Source organism: Physella acuta, unplaced genomic scaffold (assembly GCF_028476545.2).
Source record: "Physella acuta isolate Inbredline_101_S28 unplaced genomic scaffold, ASM2847654v3 ptg000915l, whole genome shotgun sequence".
NCBI lineage: Eukaryota > Metazoa > Mollusca > Gastropoda > Physidae > Physella > Physella acuta.
In genome coordinates, this window is record NW_026732432.1 from 76558 (window position 1) to 100976 (window position 24419).

At 38.1% G+C, this 24419-nt stretch overlaps 1 protein-coding gene across 1 annotated transcript; it reads right to left on the reverse strand.

Moving 5' to 3' along the window:
- Positions 1–7771: 7771 nt before the first annotated feature.
- On the reverse strand, positions 7772–23999 carry LOC131953266 (sodium-dependent multivitamin transporter). Its single transcript, XM_059316372.1, has 16 exons — positions 23859–23999; positions 23183–23407; positions 16761–16829; positions 16510–16561; positions 16076–16143; positions 15605–15685; positions 15040–15113; positions 14347–14484; positions 12852–12987; positions 12322–12410; positions 11699–11811; positions 11332–11402; positions 10700–10786; positions 9889–10127; positions 9508–9614; positions 7772–8419 (listed from the first exon to the last, which is right to left on the reverse strand). The coding sequence occupies exons 1-16, from the start codon at positions 23979–23981 to the stop codon at positions 8208–8210; spliced, it is 1884 nt and encodes a 627-aa protein (XP_059172355.1). The 5' UTR covers positions 23982–23999; the 3' UTR covers positions 7772–8207.
- Between the last annotated feature and the right edge of the window lie 420 nt (positions 24000–24419).

The following is a 24419-nucleotide window of genomic DNA, read 5'->3' on the forward strand; positions in this document are numbered from 1 at the left end:
TGAAATTTGGCATGCATGCTACTTTCGCCTAACAATTTCAGATGCAATCATAAAAACTAGCAATTAGAGACCGTAATTAGCTTAATTTAATTACGCCCAAAGGACCATAAAATTGAGGACATGATTTCTAAAGATACCGACAAGACTGAAGGCTTATTGACACAGTTACTTCGGCCCCAATCGATGTGAGCGCGCTGGCCGTGATCGTATAGTGGTTAGTACTTCGCGTTGTGGCCGCGACAACCCAGGTTCGAATCCTGGTCGCTCAAGATTTTTTTAGTCCGTGTATTTATAAACACTTAGTCAATTCATACTTAATCAAGTCATTAGATAAAGTAGAAAATAAACTATATAAAAAACTTTTTTAAAAACCACGTTTTTCATGTGTAGCAACGGACTAAAAAGGAGAAAATAAAATACTTAAAAAAAACTTTTTAAAAAACCACGTTTTTCTTGTGGACTAAAAAATAGAAAATAACTATTTACATACATTTGATGACAAAAAACGTGGGTCGGGCAGATGGGTCGGGAAATTTGATGGTGAACGTACCCACGTTTTTTGTCATCAAATGTATGTAAATAGTTATTTTCTATTTTTTAGTCCACAAGAAAAACGTGGTTTTTTAAAAAGTTTTTTTAAAGTATTTTATTCTACCTTCTGGTAAATTTTGAGTAATTTCCGTTGACCGGAAGTAGTAATTTACGCTACTTCCGATTTCTCAAAAAACTAATGTAAATTTTTAAGGTACTAATAATATTGCGCACTATTATGCACTTTTTTATTTGGCGTTCACTTGGTGTGCAATTCTTTTGTCTACGAGATGTTATTCTATTTTTAAAACGTTAAGTATTTAAAATGGATTAAAAATCATGTCTATAGCCCGAGTTCCCATCCCCCAGGGGCGGAACTACAGTGCCGCCAGACCCCGCAATGCGGGGGGGGGCCCAGACCAATTGGGGGCCCAAAAATCCTGGCTAAATTATTAAAAAAAAAAAAAAAAAAAAAAATTAGGTGGAGGTCGAGTTATCTTTCTTCTACAGTTACAAACAAACACGATAGTCGGCAAACGTCTTTGAGAAAAATGCACTGACTATAGCTCGAGAGACCGCCAGACATATAGACAACTTCAAAGACGAAGCATCTGAAATTTGACTGTGCCGGTACGCTTTGAAATCGGGCTGGGGAAATGTTGCGGCGAGGCGACTATCCTGGTCTTCTAGACGATCGGAAAAAGTCGGCACTATTGATGTAGATGTTTATCGGCGCTTTCTTGTCCCCTTCCCTTCCCAACTCTCCCCCCCCTCTCCCCTACCCCTCACTTCTACCCCTCACCACACCCTTACTCTTACAATAAGATGTAATGCATAGATTAACGAACCGTCTATGAACTGTAAACTGACCACTTCTGCACATTTTGTTAAAGACACTAGTCAGTAGTTGTTCATTTACCTGATGAACAGGGGCGGAACTACAGTCCCGCCAGACCCCGCAATGCGCGGGGGGGGGGGGGGGGGAGGCCGTTTAGGGGCCCACGGCTGACCAAAAAAATTTTTTTTTTTAATTTTGAATTTAATTTTTGACTTAATATTTGGTTTGTAAAAGAAAAACACTGTAGCTGCGGTACGATTATCTTTATTTTACAGTCACTATACCACGCTCTTCCGCAAAAGATAAAATCCATTACACAAACTACAGTGTAAAATATAGGCAACTCTTCAAATTTTGAATGACTTCTTTGACTCGTTGCCCCCCCCCCTCCCTTTGATAGCTAAATAGAGGACACGTAACTGTTTGACCGATCCTCCAAAGTATACTGTGGCGGATGGGGCAGGGGATGGGGCAGGGGCGTAGCGAGGGGGGGGGGGACGGGGGTGCGGACCGCACCGGGTGACACCATTTAGGGGGGTGACACCAAGGCAAAAAATAGCAAAATATATAGAGAAAAACTCGAGAGGGGGGTGCAAATCGAAAGTTTGAGGGGAGGGGGTGCAAATCGAAAACTTGAGGGGGGGGGGGTGCAAATCGAGAATTTGAAAGTTTGTCCCTGGGAAGGGTCTCTATGCCTCTGGGGGGGGGGGGGTGACACCATTAAGTGCCGCACCGGGTGACACCCGACCTCGCTACGCCACTGGGATGGGGACCAAAAAGGGGGTTAAAAAATTGTCGACAAATTCTTTACATATTTAAAACAGTTATTTATAGTTGTATTTTTTAACCATCGTCAAGGCCGAGCTCTATTTCCCTACAATCAAACACACGCTGTCGCCGGCAAAATTCTTTTTAAAAAAACAACAAAGTCCATAGCACGAAAAGCCGCTACATATGAAGTGGGCTTGCAATACTTTCATGATGCGGGGTTCTTATTTGCGGCATTGGTAGGTATGGGACCCGAAATCCATTGTACATTTTTCAATGTTAATATGTGTTTGTGATAGTGGTTGAATTTGTATCCTGTACTATCTTGTATCGTACAAATAATTTTAAAAAAATAATATAATACTAGAAACTTTAGTTTACTTGTTTTTGATTTTACAAGAAATATAGTAAACTTTTAAGGCCTATACTTCAAATTATCTCCCCTGAGTACGTTTTACCATGGGCGATGCTGACATACATAGATCAAGGCGTTTTGTTGTCCCTTTCAAGTTTTTTCCCGAGCCGACCCCTATCCCATCCCTCTTTCTCAACCTCACAAGTATCGAGGAGATAAATGTATCGTTTATGAACTACTTCCTAACCGTACGATTCACCACTTCAGCACATTTTGTCAGACACTAGACAGCACTAGATCTAGTCAACGCATATTAATTTACTTTCATAGTATTAGGCACATCTAATTCACAAAACAGGGCAGGTAAGATTATTTTTTGCATCATTCACCCAATCGCCATGAAAACTTGGGAAGCTGTTGAGTACAGCCCCGCAAAGGTTTCTGTCATAGGCCTAACATTTGTACATATTTGAGTGGGGACTCCTAACGGAAATATGTGATTTAGCGCCCCGTGATCCTGCATAAGCGGATGAGGTTACTACTTGAATACAACTGGCGTCAGTGTCATCCTGAGCGCATCACATATGAGCAAGTTGGCCCCCACAGACAGTCGTTTAAAAGTTCCCACAACACTAGGAATAAGTCTCGCTACTACACTCGATGACTAAATCTAATTAGGTGTCGCACCAATGTTTCTTCCAGGGTAGACTGTTTTCGGGGGAGGGGAGGGGGGAGCTCTGCCGGAAGAAACAATGTGTCACACCCATCACCCGTGCAGTAATGTAACCGGTAGCTTCAAGAGCCCCGTGACTCCCCTGACACCTGGGCCGTCGCCGAGGGATTTACAGCATGCCTTGGCGTGTCTAGTTGGTAGTGTGGACAAACCCGCGCCCTAAGATCCAAGAAATGAACTGCCGACATTGTTAACATTTAATTCAACTTCTGGAAAACAGGGCACACGGTTAGTAACGTTTTGATGAAAGCCTCAGTTTAGTGTGTTGGACTAGATTTAGAAAGGGGCCAGCTCGTGTGTTGGAAAACCTCTGATTTATTCGTGTACCAGATGGAATTTTTTTTAAATTGAGAGCGAACCTTGTTATATATATATATATATATATATATATATATATATATATATATATATATATATATAGGGCCCAAAAAAATTCTTCGGGGGGGGGGGGGGCTTTTTTTCTAGTTCCGCCACTGATACACATGACATGTTGTTGTGATTAGATTTAATTGAATTTTTTTTTTCAAAACCTGATCAGGCCAGAAATGAGTATCCTATGTTCGTATTGTGTGTTTATATATATATATATATATATATATATATATATATATATATATATATATATATATATATATATATATATATATATATATATATATATATATATATATATATATATATATATATATATATATATACATATATGGGGGGCCCAAAAAATTTTTTTGCGGGGTGGCCCATTTTTTCTAGTTCCGCCACTGCCATCCCCTGTTGTTTTATATAAGAATATTCGAGAAAGTTTAGGGGAGATCACTCCCGGTTTATTTAGATTAATGTTCACGCTCCGGTAGGCTTAGCAAAAAAAAAAAAACCACAACAAAAACTTTAAAAAACCCCACAAAAAAACAAAAACATATTTATGTTGATTAGTTATTTGTTGTTTACCAAATTAGAGCTTTGAAACAGACGAAAAGAAACATCTACTCTGCATAATGGTTAAGCAGATCTTTCATGTGTGGCCTCCATCTGTGGTAAGATGTGGAATGGAGCGTGAATCTAAATTTGCCTATGCGATGTGAGGCGTGCGATTAAAATCAGCTACGCTGCAGTAATTTTTGACGTTCTTGGCTCGTGTCCAGCTCTATGTACAAAAATGATAGTCATTACATATATATATATATATATATATATATATATATATATATATATATATATATATATATATATATATATATATATATATATATATGGTTGAATAGCCCCATAATGTAGCGGTAGAGGGCTGCTAACCCGAAAGTCTCGAGTCCGAATCCGGGTTCAATCAGTAAAACTTCCACGTTCGGGAAAAGATGATGATTCTCACCTTCGCATCAGAGAGTTCACATATGTTCCCTACCTCATCTTTCTGTGCTAGAGACCTCTCACTATCGACTGTATGGGCCAGCTTGGCTAAACATTTGTTGAGGGTGGTTTCCCTTGCATAAAATGTGTTTACCTGTTCTTATCATTTACTTTTTGAACTAAATAAAATCAGGAACATTAGTGAACACGAGCTGACCCGCGCGGTAAGCATACGCCGCTATTTAGTAGTTTTATTTTCTACTTAGTAATTTATAATTTGTGAATTCGACACAACCCACACTCCCCCTCCCCACGCTCCCTTGAAAGCACCGTCCGTGACGACAGTTTACAGACGACAATGATTGAATGAATAGATCAAGCCGAACTTCTCACCTCCCCTTAGTTTCAAATCGTTTAAAAGTTAAATAATCTGCCCCTAATAGCCGTCACTAATTCGACCCGGCTATACGATTGTAAACATTCGGGGTGAACCACAGCTCACCAAACTGGTGGGGGTGGGGGTGGTAGCGAAATGGTCTGTTGCGAATGCCAGGAGAGCGAGAGAGGGGGCGGGATGAGGGTTAGATAGTCGGCTTGCATAGTCTTGGCCATGAAGAGAATTATATATATATATATATATATATATATATATATATATATATATATATATATATATATATATATATATATATATATATATCGATATATTTTATATATATATCGATATTAGTGATATTAGTAAATACAGTGAAGCAGCGTTTCCGACCTGAAAGGTTCATGGAGCAGATGAAGAAGAGTTCATCTGTTTGACCGCAGCATATGAAAAGATTGTGTTGTCGTCAGCATTAGGCACTATGCCAAAACGCCTTACATTCCCTGACTTAAGACAGGCGTGGTCAGATGGGTGAGCTCACAAGGTTTATAAATAATCGTCCGTGTTTTAATGTCCCTAATTTACTTCCTTCATCTTGGTACACATTTTGAAGAAACAACTACATGTTTAAATGAAGATGTTTGTTTTCTTTAATTCCTGCATGTTTTTTCTACTATTTAAGAGTTGACGTATACAGATTACATAGAAAACAATCTCACATTTTAAATATCATCGGTTTATTAAAAATATAACATGTGCTAAGTCAATAACATGTTGAACACAACCTGAATGATTGAGAACAATGTAGAAATACTAAATGACATCTTGGACAAATGCAAAAACATACAGATGATTCAAATGTTTTTACATTTGTCTCGTTTCTAATTAAACGTGGCAGTAATTGTATGTAATTGTCTGTGAATGAGATGTATTAACTTAGGTATCACAACTAATCAAAATTGTTTCGTTTCTAATTAATTAATGATGGCCGTAATTGTATGTAATTGTCTTTGAATGAGATGTATTAACTTAGGTATAACAACTAATCAAAATTGTTTCGTTTCTAATTAATTAATGATGGCCGTAATTGTATGTAATTGTCTTTGAATGAGATGTATTAACTTAGGTATAACAACTAATCAAAATTGTTTCGTTTCTAATTAATTAATGATGGCCGTAATTGTATGTAATTGTCTTTGAATGAGATGTATTAACTAAGGTATCACAACTAATCAAAATTATTTCGTTTCTAATTAATTGATGTTGGCCGTAATTGTAAGTAATTGTCTTTGAATGAGATGTATTAACTTAGGTATCACAACTAATCAAAATTGTTTCGTTTCTAATTAATTAATGATGGCCGTAATTGTATGTAATTGTCTTTGAATGAGATGTATTAACTTAGGTATCACAACTAATCAAAATTGTTTCGTTTCTAATTAATTAATGATGGCCGTAATTGTATGTAATTGTCTTTGAATGAGATGTATTAACTTAGGTATCACAACTAATCAAAATTGTTTCGTTTCTAATTAATTAATGATGGCCGTAATTGTATGTAATTGTCTTTGAATGAGATGTATTAACTTAGGTATAACAACTAATCAAAATTGTTTCGTTTCTAATTAATTAATGATGGCCGTAATTGTATGTAATTGTCTTTGAATGAGATGTATTAACTTAGGTATCACAACTAATCAAAATTGTTTCGTTTCTAATTAATTAATGATGGCCGTAATTGTATGTAATTGTCTTTGAATGAGATGTATTAACTTAGGTATCACAACTAATCAAAATTGTTTCGTTTCTAATTAATTAATGATGGCCGTAATTGTATGTAATTGTCTTTGAATGAGATGTATTAACTTAGGTATCACAACTAATCAAAATTGTTTCGTTTCTAATTAATTAATGATGGCAGTAATTGTATGTAATTGCCTGTGAATGAGATGTATTAACCTAGGTATAACAACTAATCAAAATTGTTTCGTTTCTAATTAATTAATGATGGCCGTAATTGTATGTAATTGTCTTTGAATGAGATGTATTAACTTAGGTATCACAACTAATCAAAATTGTTTCGTTTCTAATTAATTAATGATGGCAGTAATTGTATGTAATTGTCTTTGAATGAGATGTATTAACTTAGGTATCACAACTAATCAAAATTGTTTCGTTTCTAATTAATTAATGATGGCCATAATTGTATGTAATTGTCTTTGAATGAGATGTATTAACTTAGGTATCACAACTAATCAAAATTGTTTCGTTTCTAATTAATTAATGATGGCCGTAATTGTATGTAATTGTCTTTGAATGAGATGTATTAACTAAGGTATCACAACTAATCAAAATTATTTCGTTTCTAATTAATTAATGATGGCCGTAATTGTATGTAATTGTCTTTGAATGAGATGTATTAACTTAGGTATCACAACTAATCAAAATTGTTTCGTTTCTAATTAATTAATGATGGCAGTAATTGTATGTAATTGTCTTTGAATGAGATGTATTAACTTTGGTATAACAACTTATCAAAATTGTTTCGTTTCTAATTAATTAATGATGGCCATAATTGTATGTAATTGTCTTTGAATGAGATGTATTAACTTAGGTATCACAACTAATCAAAATTGTTTCGTTTCTAATTAATTAATGATGGCCGTAATTGTATGTAATTGTCTTTGAATGAGATGTATTAACTTAGGTATCACAACTAATCAAAATTGTTTCGTTTCTAATTAATTAATGATGGCAGTAATTGTATGTAATTGCCTGTGAATGAGATGTATTAACCTAGGTATAACAACTAATCAAAACTGTTTCGTTTCTAATTAATTAATGATGGCCGTAATTGTATGTAATTGTCTTTGAATGAGATGTATTAACTTAGGTATCACAACTAATCAAAATTGTTTCGTTTCTAATTAATTAATGATGGCAGTAATTGTATGTAATTGTCTTTGAATGAGATGTATTAACTTAGGTATCACAACTAATCAAAATTGTTTCGTTTCTAATTAATTAATGATGGCCGTAATTGTATGTAATTGTCTTTGAATGAGATGTATTAACTTAGGTATCACAACTAATCAAAATTGTTTCGTTTCTAATTAATTAATGATGGCCGTAATTGTATGTAATTGTCTTTGAATGAGATGTATTAACTTAGGTATCACAACTAATCAAAATTGTTTCGTTTCTAATTAATTAATGATGGCCGTAATTGTATGTAATTGTCTTTGAATGAGATGTATTAACTTAGGTCTCATAACTTCAAGGTGTGTTCTGTCTCAAAATTTCTGGGCGAGGGGTCAAGAGTCACTTTGCCTTGAGCAGACGTCAATTTGCCGGGGTTAAAGGTCGTGAGCTCTTTTACCCCGGAAACCGTTTCTTCTTGCACGCGTATCCCCCACAGTCGTCTGGTCAGTGGAAACAGTAGCCTCGGTTCCACAACGTCTTGGTCGTTTGCTAGGTGACCTCAAATTTGGGAAAGAAGATCACAAACATATGTAAAGGATGCTCGTATGCTGAACAGGAAAATAAAACAATTATAATTAAAAATCGTTTTAATCTTTATAATAGCAAGCTTATAATGAACTAAAAAAAGAAACAAAAATGTTTTAGAAATAAAAGAAGAACAAAATCTTGGTCGGACAAGAAATATTTAAAATACTTATTGCAGAGGCGTAGCGACCCTTCCCGGCGCCCGGGGACAAACTTTCGATTTGCACCCCCCTCCCCTCTCAAACTTTCGATTTGCACCCCCCTCAAGCTGTCAATTTATTTTTCCAACCCATTTTGGCGCCCCCTAAGGTCGCCCCCTGGACATATGTCGTCGTCCCCCCCCCCCTCGCTACGCTTCTGACTTATTGTGACTGATGCTTGTAATTTTGTTCCATAAAAACTTGTAAATAAAAAAGTGTCACTAGGTCGGGTGACTAAATCTGTCACGAATTTTGTGTCGTTCCCCCCCCCCCCCCCCCCCTATTCACGATGGTGTCATCCTGTGCCGAATTATGCAGGTAAGCTTTAATAAAGTTAAAATAAACCAACTGAGAAAAGTCAATTTTTTCATGGAAATCGGCGATTTTTCATTTTGGCACGAACCCGTTAATGGTGTCACGCCCTCCCCCTCTCTCCGCTTTGTGAAGTTAATGCTAAATTTGAGGCGGTTCTTGTGGAACATACAATATTGTTAATATTGTCTCTCACATTAATTCCATGAAGTTTTATCCATGGGATAATAAAACTGAACATCTAACAAAACATACTTGAAAAACCAAATAATTATGTTAATGTATATTTAAGTATTATTTGCACATCTACAATTAGTCTAGTATTTGAAAAGTATTAGCTACTCATAGAAAATTATCTAATGAAACGGATTGTAAATAAACACATTTAAATAGAAAAAAAAGTAACAAAAATGTAAAACATATTCAAATGTAAAAACAAACTAAACTAATATAGATATAGACGGAGAGACTAACTTTACCAATTATAATACTGATGGACTGAAACTTTAATGATTTTAAAAATGTGTATTTTATCAAGCGAGGACTTACGGTAGATAATGCTGACGGTTAATCCACAAGCGACGGTTATTAAAGACCCAATCATGGGTGTCCACAGGTATGATAGATCGTAGAAGGAGAAATCTGTCTTTATTTGGCTGGGGATACAAAGAGGGGTTTTGCTAGAGTGAATTTTTGTTTGTAAATTGGTAGCTCAAGAGTATTAACAAAACCTTAAAAAAAGTTTGGGCCTATTGCATGTTTGTGATTGAATATCAGCCCAACCTCTAGGCAACCTCCCACTCAAACCTAAGGTTCAGGTTCCTTGTAATGTATAGCCTCCAACTTCTTTTATTTAAATAAATGGGAGAAGTTTCAAGTAAGGTAACTCTTGAAAGAGAAATATTATTATTATTTTACTGAGTTATCTACCTTGGTATGTGTTTAGTGGTCATGAAGGAGGGCGACAGTGTGGTGATGTTTGTCCACGGAACTGACGTCATGTTCCCATAACCGGATACGTCACTATAGAGAATATCGGAGCCGTTGACAGGTGTACATAGAGCCGTGGAGCCGCGGCCCAGCACGGGTGCTCTGGCACCGTACAGAAAAGAGCCGATGGTGATCCACATACTTATCACCAGCCCAGTGAATACACCTACCACGGCGCCCTGGAAGGAATTTAAAAAAAAATATTTGTAAATTTTAACAGTCGAAACATTAAAATATCTCATTTTTATTTCTTTAAAAGTCATAACCTTGATGGATGAAGACTAAGACAAGACTGATTAAAAATATTTAATTAAAATAAGGTAAAACTAATATAGATATACTAAAAATAGTTGAATAAAAACTGGCAAACACTTAAAAATATTCGTGTATATTTATTTTAAGTATTTGATTCAACTAAAGTTACACTGACAAACATTTTAGAATGTAGATATGGATAGATTAAAAATAGTGGAATAAAAACTGGCAAACACTTTAGAATATTCATGAATATTTAGTTTAAGTATTTGATTCAATTAAAGTTACACTGGCAAACATAATAGAATAAAAGCTCACGAAATAAAATGTTATACAGTCATATTGTCCTGTGTTTACAATTGGATAATTTGTCAATTACGTTATGTTAATTTTAAATTAATGTGGCCTTTGAACTATTTTTTTTCATATAAAAATAAATGTCGTGTGCGTGTGTGTGTGTGTGTGTGTGTTTCTGACATGCTCAGTCCGTACTCACCACTTTGTTGGCCTGTGGGAAGGTGGCCCCGAGTGCAAACAAGCCCATAACTGGGCCACTCGTGGCCCCCAAAGCTGAATATGTGATCTGGTGTAAAGATGTGAAAATTTGAATATGTGATCTGGTTGAAAAATGTGAAAATGGGGGGTATTTTAATCAAAGCGTTGGGGTTAAGCATGATAAGTTAAATAATAAATTTCGCTAGTTTGAAGCACAAGTATTACATCTACTTAAGGCTGTGCAACATTTAAGTGGGTCGCCCATAAATGACGTCAAGTTTTTTGGTGAAATTTTACCTCACAGTACGACCCACTTATCTACTCTTCAGTCAACCCACCCACCCGCTCCCATTCCACGCCATGCCAGCTCCAAACTGCGTCTCCCCCGTCCCCTGTTCCCCCTCCCCCCCCCCCCCAAAGCTCAAATTCCGATGGGATTTTTTTTTTTAACAGTGGTTTGTTTTTTCTAAACGAATAACCGAGACTGGTCAATGTATTTTTTTTAAAGTCTTGGCAAATATGCGAAACAATTGATAAATTTCAGTAACTATATGTGGCGTCGCATATTCTAACCCCACCCCCCCCCTACCCGGGTGTTATAAACGAGCCATATATGGTCAAAATTTTTTTTACCTGTGTAACTGGGCCTGTGAATATCCGGGCCAGGTAAGCCAGACCTATTATAACCGCCCCGTAGAAAACCACTGGAGAAGACATATGACATATGACATAATGTTAAGTGACATTTTAGTATGACATGTTTATACTTTATAGGGAACATTTTGCAAAGAAAAACTTGAAGAACAAGAACTGAGAACAAGAACTCGGAACAAATAATAAAAACAAGAACCTGACCAAAACATGGAACAAGTAGTAAAAGCAAGAAGTTGGAACTAGAACTTGGGAAAAGAACTTGATATGAGAATGTGGAACAGGAGATGGGTCCAACAACTGAAGTAAACAGCTCAACTATTTCTAATGTGATAAACAACCAACTCACCAATACATTTCGTCACTGCTGTTGTCGTAGATTCCTTCCTGTGGGTGAGCACTGAGCCCAGCAGGTCTTCCACAGTGTTGGCAGCCAGAGAGTTGATGCCAGAGGAGAGGGTGCTGGGGATAGAGAGTTCACATGGGACACCGTCTCACTCTAACTCTAACTTTAACTCTAACCTTAACCCAGAGGAGAGGGTAATTGAGACAGATGGTTTATATGGGTTTAGGAACTGCCTCACTCTAACCCTAACCCTCTCTGTAAACCTAACAATAACTCTAAACCTAACCCTATCCCTAACTGGGCGGGGGTTAATTGACGGGGGGGGGGGGGGGGTAATTGACAGGAGGGTAGTCACTGGGGGGGGGGGGGTAATGTTGGGAGGAAATGTCCAGGTTTGAAGAAAATCTTATCTTAAGGTTTGAAGAAAATCTTACCTTAAGGTTTAAAGGAAATCTTACTTTAAGGTTTAAAAGAAATCTTACCTTGAGGTTTGAAGAAAATCTTACCTTAAGGTTTGAAGAAAATCTTACCTTAAGGTTTGAAGGAAATCTTACCTTAAGGTTTAAAGAAAATCTTACCTTGAGGTTTAAAGGAAATATAACCTTAAGGTTTAAAGGAAATCTTACCTTAAGGCACCAGAAAATATTGTGGCTATGTACAGTCCAGGTAAGCCAGGCAAGAAGCTTAAGCTGTGCATAACAAAGTAGGGCATCATCTAAGAGACACAAAGTAGGTCATGTATGGCATTAGATGCACAAAGTAGGTCATATATATCCTTAGATAGAAGCACAAAGTAGGTCATGCATGTTATTACAGGCACAAAGTAGGTCATGCATGTTATTAGAGGCACAAAGTAGGTCATATATGTCATTAGATAGAGGCACAAAGTAGGTCATGTATGTCATTAGAGGCACAAAGTAGGTCATGTATGCCATTTGATAGAGGCACAAAGTAGGCCATAAGATAAAGGCACTAAGTAGGCCATACGATTAAGAAAGAAAGAAGGTCGTCAGCTTAAAACACTTTTAGTTCCAGCCTACAGACCCATAAAATCTTAATGTCTGGCTATCAAGCTGTCCTACCCCAAGCTCTCCCCACCCCGCTGTTCTGGCACCAGCTCCCCTTACACGTGCATCCAAGCAGACGATCTTCTCACCTGATTGGAGTTCTTCACGTAGCCTGCGGTCATCGGGTCACACTGAAGGTCAAAAAAGTAGGCCACCATGACCAGGCCTGTCAGGACTAGAACCACTTTGTACAGCAGTGCCAGAGGGATGCAGAGCAGGAATACTCTGGACAGAAATAGTTTGGTTAGAGAGATACATAGCAGGGATACTCTGGACAGAAATAGTTGGGTTAGAGAGATACATAGCAGGGATACTCTGGACAGAAATAGTTGGGTTAGAGAGATACAGAGCAGGAATACTCTGGAAAGAAATAGTTGGGTTAGAGAGATTTATAGCAGGAATGCTCTAGGCAGAAAAAGTTGGGTTAGAGAGAGAGAGAGAGATACAGAGCAGGGATACACTGGACAGAAATAGTTTGGTTAGAGAGATACATAGCAGAAATACTCTGGACAGAAATAGTTTGGTTAGAGAAATACATAGCAGAAATACTCTGGACAGAAATAGTTGGGTTAGAGAGATACATAGCAGAAATACTCTGGACAGAAATAGTTGGGTTAGAGAGATTTATAGCAGGAATGCTCTAGGCAGAAAAAGTTGGGTTAGAGAGAGAGAGAGATACATAGCAGAAATACTCTGGACAGAAATAGTTGGGTTAGAGAGATACATAGCAGAAATACTCTGGACAGAAATAGTTGGGTTAGAGAGATACATAGCAGAAATACTCTGGACAGAAATAGTTTGGTTAGAGAGATACATAAAAGAAATACTCTGGACAGAAATAGTTGGGTTAGAGAGATACATAGCAGAAATACTCTGGACAGAAATAGTTGGGTTAGAGAGATACATAGCAGAAATACTCTGGACAGAAATAGTTGGGTTAGAGAGATACATAGCAGAAATACTCTGGACAGAAATAGTTGGGTTAGAGAAATACATAGCAGAAATACTCTGGACATAAATAGTTGGGTTAGAGAGATACATAGCAGAAATACTCTGGACAGAAATAGTTGGGTTAGAGAGATTTATAGCAGGAATGCTCTAGGCAGAAAAAGTTGGGTTAGAGAGATACATAGCAGAAATACTCTGGACAGAAATAGTTGGGTTAGAGAGATACATAGCAGAAATACTCTGGACAGAAATAGTTTGGTTAGAGAAATACATAGCAGAAATACTCTGGACAGAAATAGTTGGGTTAGAGAGATACATAGCAGAAATACTCTGGACAGAAATAGTTGGGTTAGAGAGATATAGAGCAGGAAAACTCTGAACAGAAATAGTTGGGCAAGAGAGTGTGATGTGTAACAGCTAATCACTCAAGAAAAAACAACAAAAGAACAACATACATCTACAAACATGCACATCCAAACACACACACACTAACACAACTCTGCACGCAAACGCCCACTCACCCTTCAAACGATTGAGACAGATAAAACCCCAACAGTTTAAACGTTTGGTGATAGGTTAATTGTGTGGTAAGTATGACGGACGTCCATCAGATGTCAATACAGCTTGTTTACTTACAAGTTGGCTTGCTGGACTGACTTGGTGGCGGAGATTCTCTGGACCAGAGACTGGCCGAAGTTGGAGGCTGACCAGTAGAAGAAGGAACCAACGGTCAGTCCCCAGAGCGAGTGCCGGACTCGTGGGTCCACTCGGACACTGGGGGTCAAAGGAGTCAATGTGGTTATACGTACACATCACAAATCTATAGCCTAAAACTCAATGTTTCTTTTAGGTTTTTTTCTCCCGGAGGTGGGGGGGGGGGGGGTGGATATTAGAAACTTAGAAGGTGAGAGGACTAAATTTTCAGGGGAAGGGGGGGGGGGGGTGACACTAGTAAAACTATACATTTTCTATATAAATTCTTTCTCTTTCGGTGACGAAGAAATGCCTGAAATTCATACTGAAATAATCTCTCTTTGTGACAAGGATGACACAATATATTTGAAACACAATAAAACTACACTTTACAAAAAACCCTGCGCGTAAACATCATTAAAATAACCACAAAACTTTGTAAATAAACGAAAACGAGGCTTAGTTGTTTTTTTTTTCTTCAGACATCTTTACCATGGCAACAGTACAAAAATATAGGTCAAGTGACACCCTAATTATCAGAAGAGCACTCTCTTCTGGGCTTCGTGCTCAACGTAAACTTTGCTAGTGCTGCGGCTGTAAGGGGAAAGAATTCAAAAAATGTTCTCGATTACCTACTCATCAAATATTACTCTCCCTTTGTCCGCAGTGATGTTAAATACTTTCTCAATACCGCCGACATCAAAGCAACCCTGGAAAAAAGTTAGTGTTATCTATAAATAGCCTTTGAGAAAGTGGATTCATGTGCAGTAATACGTTTCTTAATAGACGTCTATGTTCGTTTTTTTTTAAATTATTTAATAAAGCGTTCGTCTTCGCATGCATTTTGAAGAAAAAGTCGCCTAAACGTTTTTCAAGTTAGGATGTCTTGAGTTCTCTCTCATCCAGTGGCGTCGCTAGGTTGGGTGTCACCAGGTGCGGCACCTCATGGTGTCATCCCCCCCCCCACCACCACCAAAGGAAAAAGATATATATATATATATATATATATATATATATATATATATATATATATATATATATATATATATATATATATATATATATATATATATATATATATATATATATATAGTTGCAATTGGTGACACCTCTCTCCTACTGACCACCACTATCACTTCCCATGCCGAGCTCACTGAAACAGCTGATCATCGGGTCAAAAAGGGTAGCTTGACCTACCTACCTTGACGAGAACGACGATGATCCCGCCGAAGATGATGAAAGTTTGAAAGACATCCGTCCATATCACGCTTTTGATTCCGCCCTACCACAAACGTTTGTGTGTGTGTGGGGGGGGGGGTGATAAAAAATAAAAGTAAGTTTTCTGAAGTCACTATACCAAGCGATAGAATTCGTTATCTTGGAAGTAACATTATATTTTTTTTTCTACTCCTAAGAAGCAACAAAAGGAAATTCTATAGTGAATAATAATCAAAACTCAACTGAGATTAATACTTTTTATTTAAATTACCTTAATTATTTGTAATCTCAATTTTGTTTTGTTTTAATCTTTAAAATGTAAGCTGGCGTAGCAATTAAAGAATAATAATTTGAGTATTGGTGGGATGGACTGGGTAACACTAGGATCTGCCTACCTTTAACCTCCCCCCCCCCCACTGCGTCTATAGCTGAACAGAATAACAGCCATACTTACTATAGCTGTATACAACGTGCCTACAGATCCAATCACTACCAGAGAGAGCCACAGAGGTAAGCCGACAGCTGATGGAAGATCACACGCCGTCATAAACAAAACAAACATGGAAAAACCTTTACAACAACAGGTAATTGATGGTCTTTAACAACACAATCAAAGTTATCTTTCTTTAATAAATATAGTAGTTCGTCAATCGATGTGGTTAGGTAATAAAATCGTACAGTTGTATTGAAAGAAATATGATACTTCAATTATTAAAGGTAAGTAAAATTGTATTTATATTTTCACATTTTAGTCCAATTAACAACGTGTAATTATAAAGGTTTATATACTTGTTAAACGTTTAAATTTTTAGAGTTTTAGTGCAGTGGTTATAGCTATTGTAAGTTGTTAAGTTTGAAGCGGGTGAGTTCTATATTTAATTGATTTACCTGTTTGTAGTGCCAGACCAGGTGATAACAGGGCTATCGACATATACGTCACCTGTAGATGGGCATACACAATTAGCACACATTTAACATGGTATATAGAGACACCAAGTTTATTTAAACTTATTCGGTTTTTAAATTGGAGTTGTTTTTTTTTTAATACAAACATCGGACTCTGCATAAACGTTAACTAGCCATACAGTGGATTACGTGAAGTGGATTATGAGATGAGTGGATCATTGATGGATACTTACTGTAGCAGCGATGCCTGTCACTGTGCCAAGTAACCGGATAAACCTTGAATTATATCGTCTTTCTAAATACTACAAACAATACATATGTATATATATATATACATATATATGTATGTATATATGTTTGTATATATATATATATATATATATATATATATATATATATATATATATATATATATATATATATATATATATATATATATATATATATATATATATATATATATATATATATATATATATATATATATATATATATATATATATATATATATATATATATATATATATATATATATATATATATATATATATATATATATATATATATATATATATATATATATATATTTAAAATTTCTTAAAGTATGTGGCCCTTTATAAAAAAAGTTCAAAATGTCGTATACGTTAAATTTAATCTATTTATTTAATAAACCCAAAATTAGAGTCTCATTACTAATTCTTTTTCGTCAGTATAGCTTCTTACGGTTGTGTAGGCCTAAAATTAATACAAATGATTGAGTTAATTCCCTTAGAACGATTTTTTTGCCCTACTTTAGCGTACCATACCAGTTATCACATTCGTTTTACACAACCTGTTGGGAGCAAAAATCGTAACACAACATTTTGTCAACAACAATTTGTTAACACAACACATTGTTAACAAGATTACGTTTATTCAACAGCACGTAAGAGAATAGAAAAGAGAATTCACTTAATCAAAGTATTAGATTATTCCGCCAGGAGCAACCTCTTTACCTAACCTAACCTAACCTAACCTAACCTAACCTAACCTAACCTAACCTAACCTAACCTAACCTAACCTAACCTAACCTAACCTAACCTAACCTAACCTAACCTAACCTAACCTAACCTAACCTAACCTAACCTAACCTTACCTAACCTAACCTAACCTAACCTAACCTAACCTAACCTAACCTAACCTAACCTAACCTAACCTAACCTAACCTTTCATTGTGCATTTCTTCCCCATCAAAGTCTAATGATTATCTTCAGCTTGATGAACATTCATGCAACACATTTTTCTTTAAATCAACGGCGGAGGGGGGGGGGGCGCATGTGGGAGGGGGTTGGGCTTATCTATGGCATAAAGATGGCATATATATATATATATATATATATATATATATATATATATATATATATATATATATATATATATATATATATATATATATATATATATAATATCACAACCTGAGGTAGTTCCAGTGGCGTAGCGAGGGGGGGGGGGTATGGGGTTCGGACCGCACCGGGTGACACTATTTAGGGGGGTGACACCAAGGCAAAAAATAGCAAAATATATAGAGAAAAATGATAATTCCACTTAATTAAGTGATTAATTCGTGTGTTAAATAGTCTTTTAAGAGCAAATTTGACAAATCCTGACAAGGGTGGAGGGGGGGGGGGTGTGCAAATCAAAAGTTTGAGGGTGGTGCAAATGGAAAATTTGAAGGGGGAGGGGTGCAAATTGAAAATTTAAAGGTTGGTCCAGAGAGCGCGCCAAATTGAAAGGAAGGGTGGCTACGCCTCTGGGAAGGTGACATCATTAAGTGCCGCACCGGGTGACACCCGACCTCGCTACGCCACTGGGTAGTTCACGATGGAGATGTAAACATTTATATTTGAAAATTACAAAAAATAGATCGAGATTGCTGTCTTAAATCAACATCCTAACGAGCGTGGTACAAATTGAAATCTACGTCAACTGTTGCTTCCTAGTCTCAGTCTTGTGGGTAAAATGTGGGTGGTGAGGTTAAAATTGTGTTAGAATCGTTCAATGTCGTGATGGTGAGGGGGTGGCGTGGATGGAAGGGGTGTGTAACCAGTGTTTCTTCCAGACTTTTTTCTTCTTTTCTTCGGGGGGGGGGGGGGCACTTGAAATTTTCGGGGGGGGGGGTAGACTTTCTTTGGGGGGGGGGGGGGTAGACTTTCTTTGAGGGAGGGCGAACACTGTTAAAAGTATATTTTTTCTATATAAATTTCATTTCATACGGGGGGGGGGGGGGCGGTAGACTTTCTTTGGGGGGGGGGGGGCGAACACCGTTAAAAGTATATGTTTTCTATATAAATTTCATTTCGTTCGGGGGGGGGGCGGTAGACTTTCTTCGGCGGGGACAGAGGCCCCCCCCCCCCCCCCTCCAGAAGAGATGCCTGGAAGAAACTGTGTGTAACAGGCACTTGGGCTAGTCCAACGAGCCAAATTAAATATTCCCCGGCAGGAAAAAGGGACAAGACCGAGACAGATTCCTTGAGTTCGATGAAATCGTAGAATCGTTAGGTTTTTTTTTTCTCGCTTTTTTATTTTATTTTGGTAAGTGATCATTTCAAGCTCCCCTCTCCGACAAAGGAAATGAAAAATGGCTATAAATACAAACGAGATTTGAAATAATCGATTTCAAAGCCCGTTGGTCGGTAGCCCACACGTCCATTTTGTTTTTGAGAATTATGGCACGTGCGGGGGAGGGAGGGGAAGTGGAGAATTTATGTTGACACCTGCAAACGTGGCGCGCGCGGGTCAAGTGTCAGTTCAAGTTGAACTGGTCACGTGATCAGGGGAGATTAGAATAATTAGATGGCCCCGGGGGACGTGGCCGGCATTTTAATAGCGCGTGGAGTGGCCGGCTGAGACAATGGAGTTGATTGGTCAGCTGTCTAGCCCATGTGACTGGTCATCTGACTTTAGAACTAGGTCATTGGTCAGTGGACATTAAAACTAGTTCAAGCGACTGGTCATTTGACATTAGTACTAGATTATAAGACTGGTCATTTGACATTAGCACTAGATTATAAGACTGGTCATTTGGTATTAGTACTAGATTATAAGACTGGTCATTTGGTATTAGTACTAGATTATAAGACTGGTCATTTGACATTAGAACTAGATTATAAGACTGGTCATTTGACATTAGAACTAGATTATAAGACTGGTCATTTGACATTAGAACTAGATTATTAGACTGGTCATTTGACATTAGAACTAGATTATAAGACTGGTCATTTGACATTAGAACTAGATTATTAGACTGGTCATTTGACATTAGAACAAGATTATAAGACTGGTCATTTGACATTAGAACTAGATTATTAGACTGGTCAGTGGCGTAGAGAGGTCGGGTGTCACCCGGTGCGGCACTTAATGGTGTCACCCCCCAGAGGCGTAGCGACCCTTCCCGGGGACAAACTTTCAAATTTTCGATTTGCACCCCCCCCCCCCCCTCAAACTTTTGATTTGCACCTCCCTCAAAGTTTCGATTTGCACCCCCCCCCCTCAAGTTTTTCTCTATATATTTTGCTGTTTTTTTGACTTGGTGTCACCCGGTGCTGTCCGCACCCCCCGCCACCCCTCGCTACGCCTCTGAGACTGGTCATGTATCATAAGAACTAGATTATAAGACTGGTCATGTATCATAAGAACTAGATTATAAGACTGGTCATTTGACATTAGAACTAGCCCATGTACGGTCATCTGCTTAGTCTGTAGTTAGCACAGAGATATAAGTTCTCCCCACCGCTAGCAGTAGCAGTATCTGTAGAATAATCTCAGCTCATGTCTACAAGGCCAGAACTTGGTTCTTCCCTTGTAACATTACCATTAAGCTTACGGTCGTATTATCGCTTTATTAACTGGCAACGATGCTGTAATGTAATGTGGGTTATGTGGTATTTGGTTTGTGTGGTGGGGTTATTATGGAGCTGTGACGGTACTTTATGGTGCAGTCAATGTGGTACTATGTAGTGTAGCTAACGTGGTGCCGTTTTGTATCCGTGTGGTTTGGCTATTATGAAGCTGTGACAGAATGGTGTGGCCAATGTGGTACCTTATGGTACAGCCAATGTGATACTATGTGGTGTGGCTTTTGTGGTACCGTGTCGTACTATGTGGTGATGTGTGGTGTGACTAAAGTTGTATCGTGTGGTGTAGCTAATGTGGTACTGTGTGGCAAATGCGGTTAATGTGGTACCTTGTGGTGTAAATAATATGGTGCCGTGTGGTCTTACTACTGTTGTACCGTGTGGTGTTGCTAATGTGGTACCGTGTGGCTAATGTGGTACCGTGTGGCTAATGTGGTACCGTGTGGCTAATGTGGTACCGTGTGGCTAATGTGGTACCGTGTGATGTGGCTAATATGCTGCCGTGTGGTGTAGCTAATGTGGTGCCGTGTGGTGTAACTAATATGGTGCCGTGTGGTCTTACTACTGTCGTACCGTGTGGTGTGGCTAACGTGGCACCATGTGCGTATTGTGATGCCAGCCTGGTCTCCTGAAGTCTTTGTTTAAAGCCTCTCTGTTTCACAGGTGAGCAGTTACCTGTTCATGGCTTCAGACAGGGGAGATAACAGTGTGGGAGTGAGCAGTGTGGCCATTGTTCATGCGGAGGGGGGGGGGGGGGGTGTGGTGTGGTGTAAACATTAGGGCGTGAGGGTGGGCGATGCATTGAGCACCTGCACGTCCTTTGATGTAGCTGGAGCGTGAGTGAACTGAATTAGTGCTACATTAAAGACTGCGTTGTTTTACACATCTAATTTGGTCTATAGATCTTCACATTTTAAAGCACACTAAAGGATATTTTTTTTCCCTTTTTTTCAGGTCTTATAAAAAACTGAGAACATTATTTAACAATTTGAATATATTTCTCACGGTCATTCAGCTGGGTACGTTTAATCCACAACAAGGTTTATCAATCTTTACTCTTAACTCCGCCTTCCCCCCACCCGTTTATATTTCCTACCCCCATCTATTTTTTGGATACCTCGACAAGTTCTACACCCTAACCCTAACACCCCAGTCCAGATCACTAAAAGTATGGTTACTTCTGAACGACACGACGCCCGATATCAAACTTTTCCTTGAGCTAACAGACTTGGTACCTCCGTGAGAATCATTAACTAAATTAATTGTTCTCAACAAGAGCAAATCTGAAATCATAAAGCTTTGAATTTTTTTAGAAAGCCACTTCGCTAATGATTAATAATAATTACCTTAGCAAAGTTCAAATTAAGCTAAACATGCCATTGATGTAACTTTTTTTTTCAGACAATTCGACAAAAAACTAACCTACGTCTGGGAAAATTTTCCTGGCAACCGCATCAAGAGTTCACCGCTTCACCTATCGCGTGCAGACAATGCTGTTCATTAGACCAGGTGTTAGAGATTATGTAGGCTAAGTACGGCGACCTTTCACCTGGGGCCTAGTTTGTTCTTTTCTAACTAGCTTTTTGTTTTGGCAAGGTATAAAAAAAATGTAGGCGCTCATGTACCGTAACTTGTTTTACGTGTTTACGTTAAGGAAAACAAGATTTACAGTTATAAAATGTGGGTACTTGCGAAGAACAAAGGAATCTGTATGTTAAACTTAGAAGAAACAGAAAAAAGAATGTTAACACTTGGAGTAGCATAGGTAGTAGTCGCTAACGGAAACGCCAAAGAAATAGGTTTATGGGGGAGGGTCGTCGATTAATAACTTCGTGTTACTAGGGGGTTGCAAATTTTAGGGCTGAGAAGGAAGAGGGGGGGGGGGGGGTTAAGGGGTAAAGTGTGACATCACGTTGTTGCATTAGAACTTAGTTTTTTTTTAAATTGTTTTTTTTTTATTTTTTAGATTTTAGCAAACTGCAACTCAAATTAATCAACTTTTTTTTTCAACAAACAAAAATACAATTTTTTTAGTGGCTGTGTAGATTCTCGTTTGATGTCATTGTGTGTGTGGGGGGGGGGGGGGTGGAATCACGTGTCGTGGTGTACTGTGAGTGACAACATTTATGGACGGTTGTGTTGATTTTAGACTGGGACACAGGGTTTCTTTCAGGCATCTCTTCGTCTACCGCCCCGGGTAAGACTGTGTTTGTTTCACCCACAACTGTGTCAAATGTGTACAATAATTTTTGTTTTTGGTTCAAGTTTGTTTTATTTTTCTTTCCTCTTTTCCTTTTATTGTATATATTTATTTTTAATTATGGCCTTAAAAACCATGGGGGGGGGGGGGGGGGGGGCTGTAAGGGTTAGTTAAGACACACTATTTGACCAAACTCATTCATATTGATCAGCGTGGGCCTTGACTTGGTCAAATGAAAAGTGGGGCGCCGCAAGGGTTTAAACACATTTTGATCAACCTCGTTTATAACCAGTTAGAATGGACCATATCAAGGGGCACTGCACGGGTTAAAACAAAATTATTTTAATCAGCCTTATTCACGTTGGTCATGCTGGAGCATAACATGGGGCGGTGCAAGGGTTAAATCAATCCGTTCTCCAAAACCTTATTGACACTGGAAAGGTTGGACAATCACTTGGGGCGCTGCAAGGGTTTAAACAACCAATTTTGACCTACCTCATTGAAACTGGCAAGGCTGGACCATCCCATGGGGCGCTGCAAGGGTTAAAAAAAATGGACACACCTCGTTGACGCTGGTCAGCTTGAGAGGGTAGAAGAGCGGGATGGCCGTGAAGAGACAGGCCACGTAGGAGAGCACCGGGCCAGCCACGGAGTAGAAGGTCATGGTGCCGTAGGTGTAGACCTCGGCCGGCGTCCCCAGCAGGGAGATGGCCGACTGGAAGGTGGCGAACACGGACATGCACACGGGGATGGCGCCCATCCGCCGGCTGCCCAGCAGGTAGTCGATCTGGTGTTACGGGAAGTTGGTGGTGGTGGAAGGGGGTGGGGAGTAAAAAGTTAACTAAATTCTAAAATTTGTTTTTGGATTTAAATTAGGAAGAATCAATGTTTCGTGACACTTTAAATAAATTCTAGATCTGGATGTAAAGACAAAACCAGGCAACTAAAATTTGGAACCGTTAGGAACCAGATATTTGCAAGTACTATTGACTCAAATGAATATAACTAAGGTAATTAATTTATATTTAAACTAACTACAATTTTTTTTCTTTGACTGTTTTCATTGCGTGCATAAAATAAAATATAAAGGTGTATTGCACTTTATATTATTACAAAAATAATTACTGATTATTGGTTTAGATTGTAAAACATTTCTATTGGATTTTTCTTTTTCAGCTGTTTTGTTTAAATATGTAATTTTAATTTGAAAATTTTAAAGTTTATCAAGAGTTATAGACCTTGGTTTGCCTCTTTCTTCCATAGAACGCGAAGAAGACTCCAATGCCCATAGACACAGACAACATGGCCGCCAACAGGATGTAGTCTGTCGTGCCGAAGAAGAGTTGGCCTGTAGTTTCCATTTTATACTGCTGGTCATCCACTCTGTTCAAAGAAATGGTTTTTATTTTCTTTTTTTTTTAAAAATGGATTTGGATGTTTGAAATAGTTTTTAAATAGGTTCAACAACATAGAGGTGGGGGGGGGGGGGGTGATGATAAGGGAATGCGGGTAGTTAAAGAGGGAGTAGAAGGGGATTCCAAAGGAGGTAAAACGAGGATATAAGAATAGGGCTGGTAAATAAGTCATCAACCATTTCTTGGCTCATTCAGGTTTTATTAAGCCGTAGAACTGCTTGGCGACCTACTTACCAGCCCTATTGGTTTAATTTCGGAAAGTTGGGGGTAAAGAAAAAAGTAATTTGGAAAAGCTATAGTAAAGAGGGTTAGAATGGATAAGGGGGGAGTATAAAGTGTGAATGGAGGAGGAGGCTTAAGACAAGGGGGGAGGGGAGGGGGAAG

Coding starts and splice junctions, on each gene's coding strand:
- LOC131953266 (XM_059316372.1), bottom strand. CDS start 23,981: ATGGAAACTACAGGCCAACTCTTCTTCGGCACGACAGACTACATCCTG. Junction 15,114..15,604: donor TCATCGTCGTTCTCGTCAAG/GTAGGTAGGTCA, acceptor ACTTTTTTCCAG/GGTTGCTTTGATGTCGGCGG. Junction 11,812..12,321: donor ATATTTTCTGGTGCCTTAAG/GTAAGATTTCCT, acceptor CTCTATCCCCAG/CACCCTCTCCTCTGGCATCA.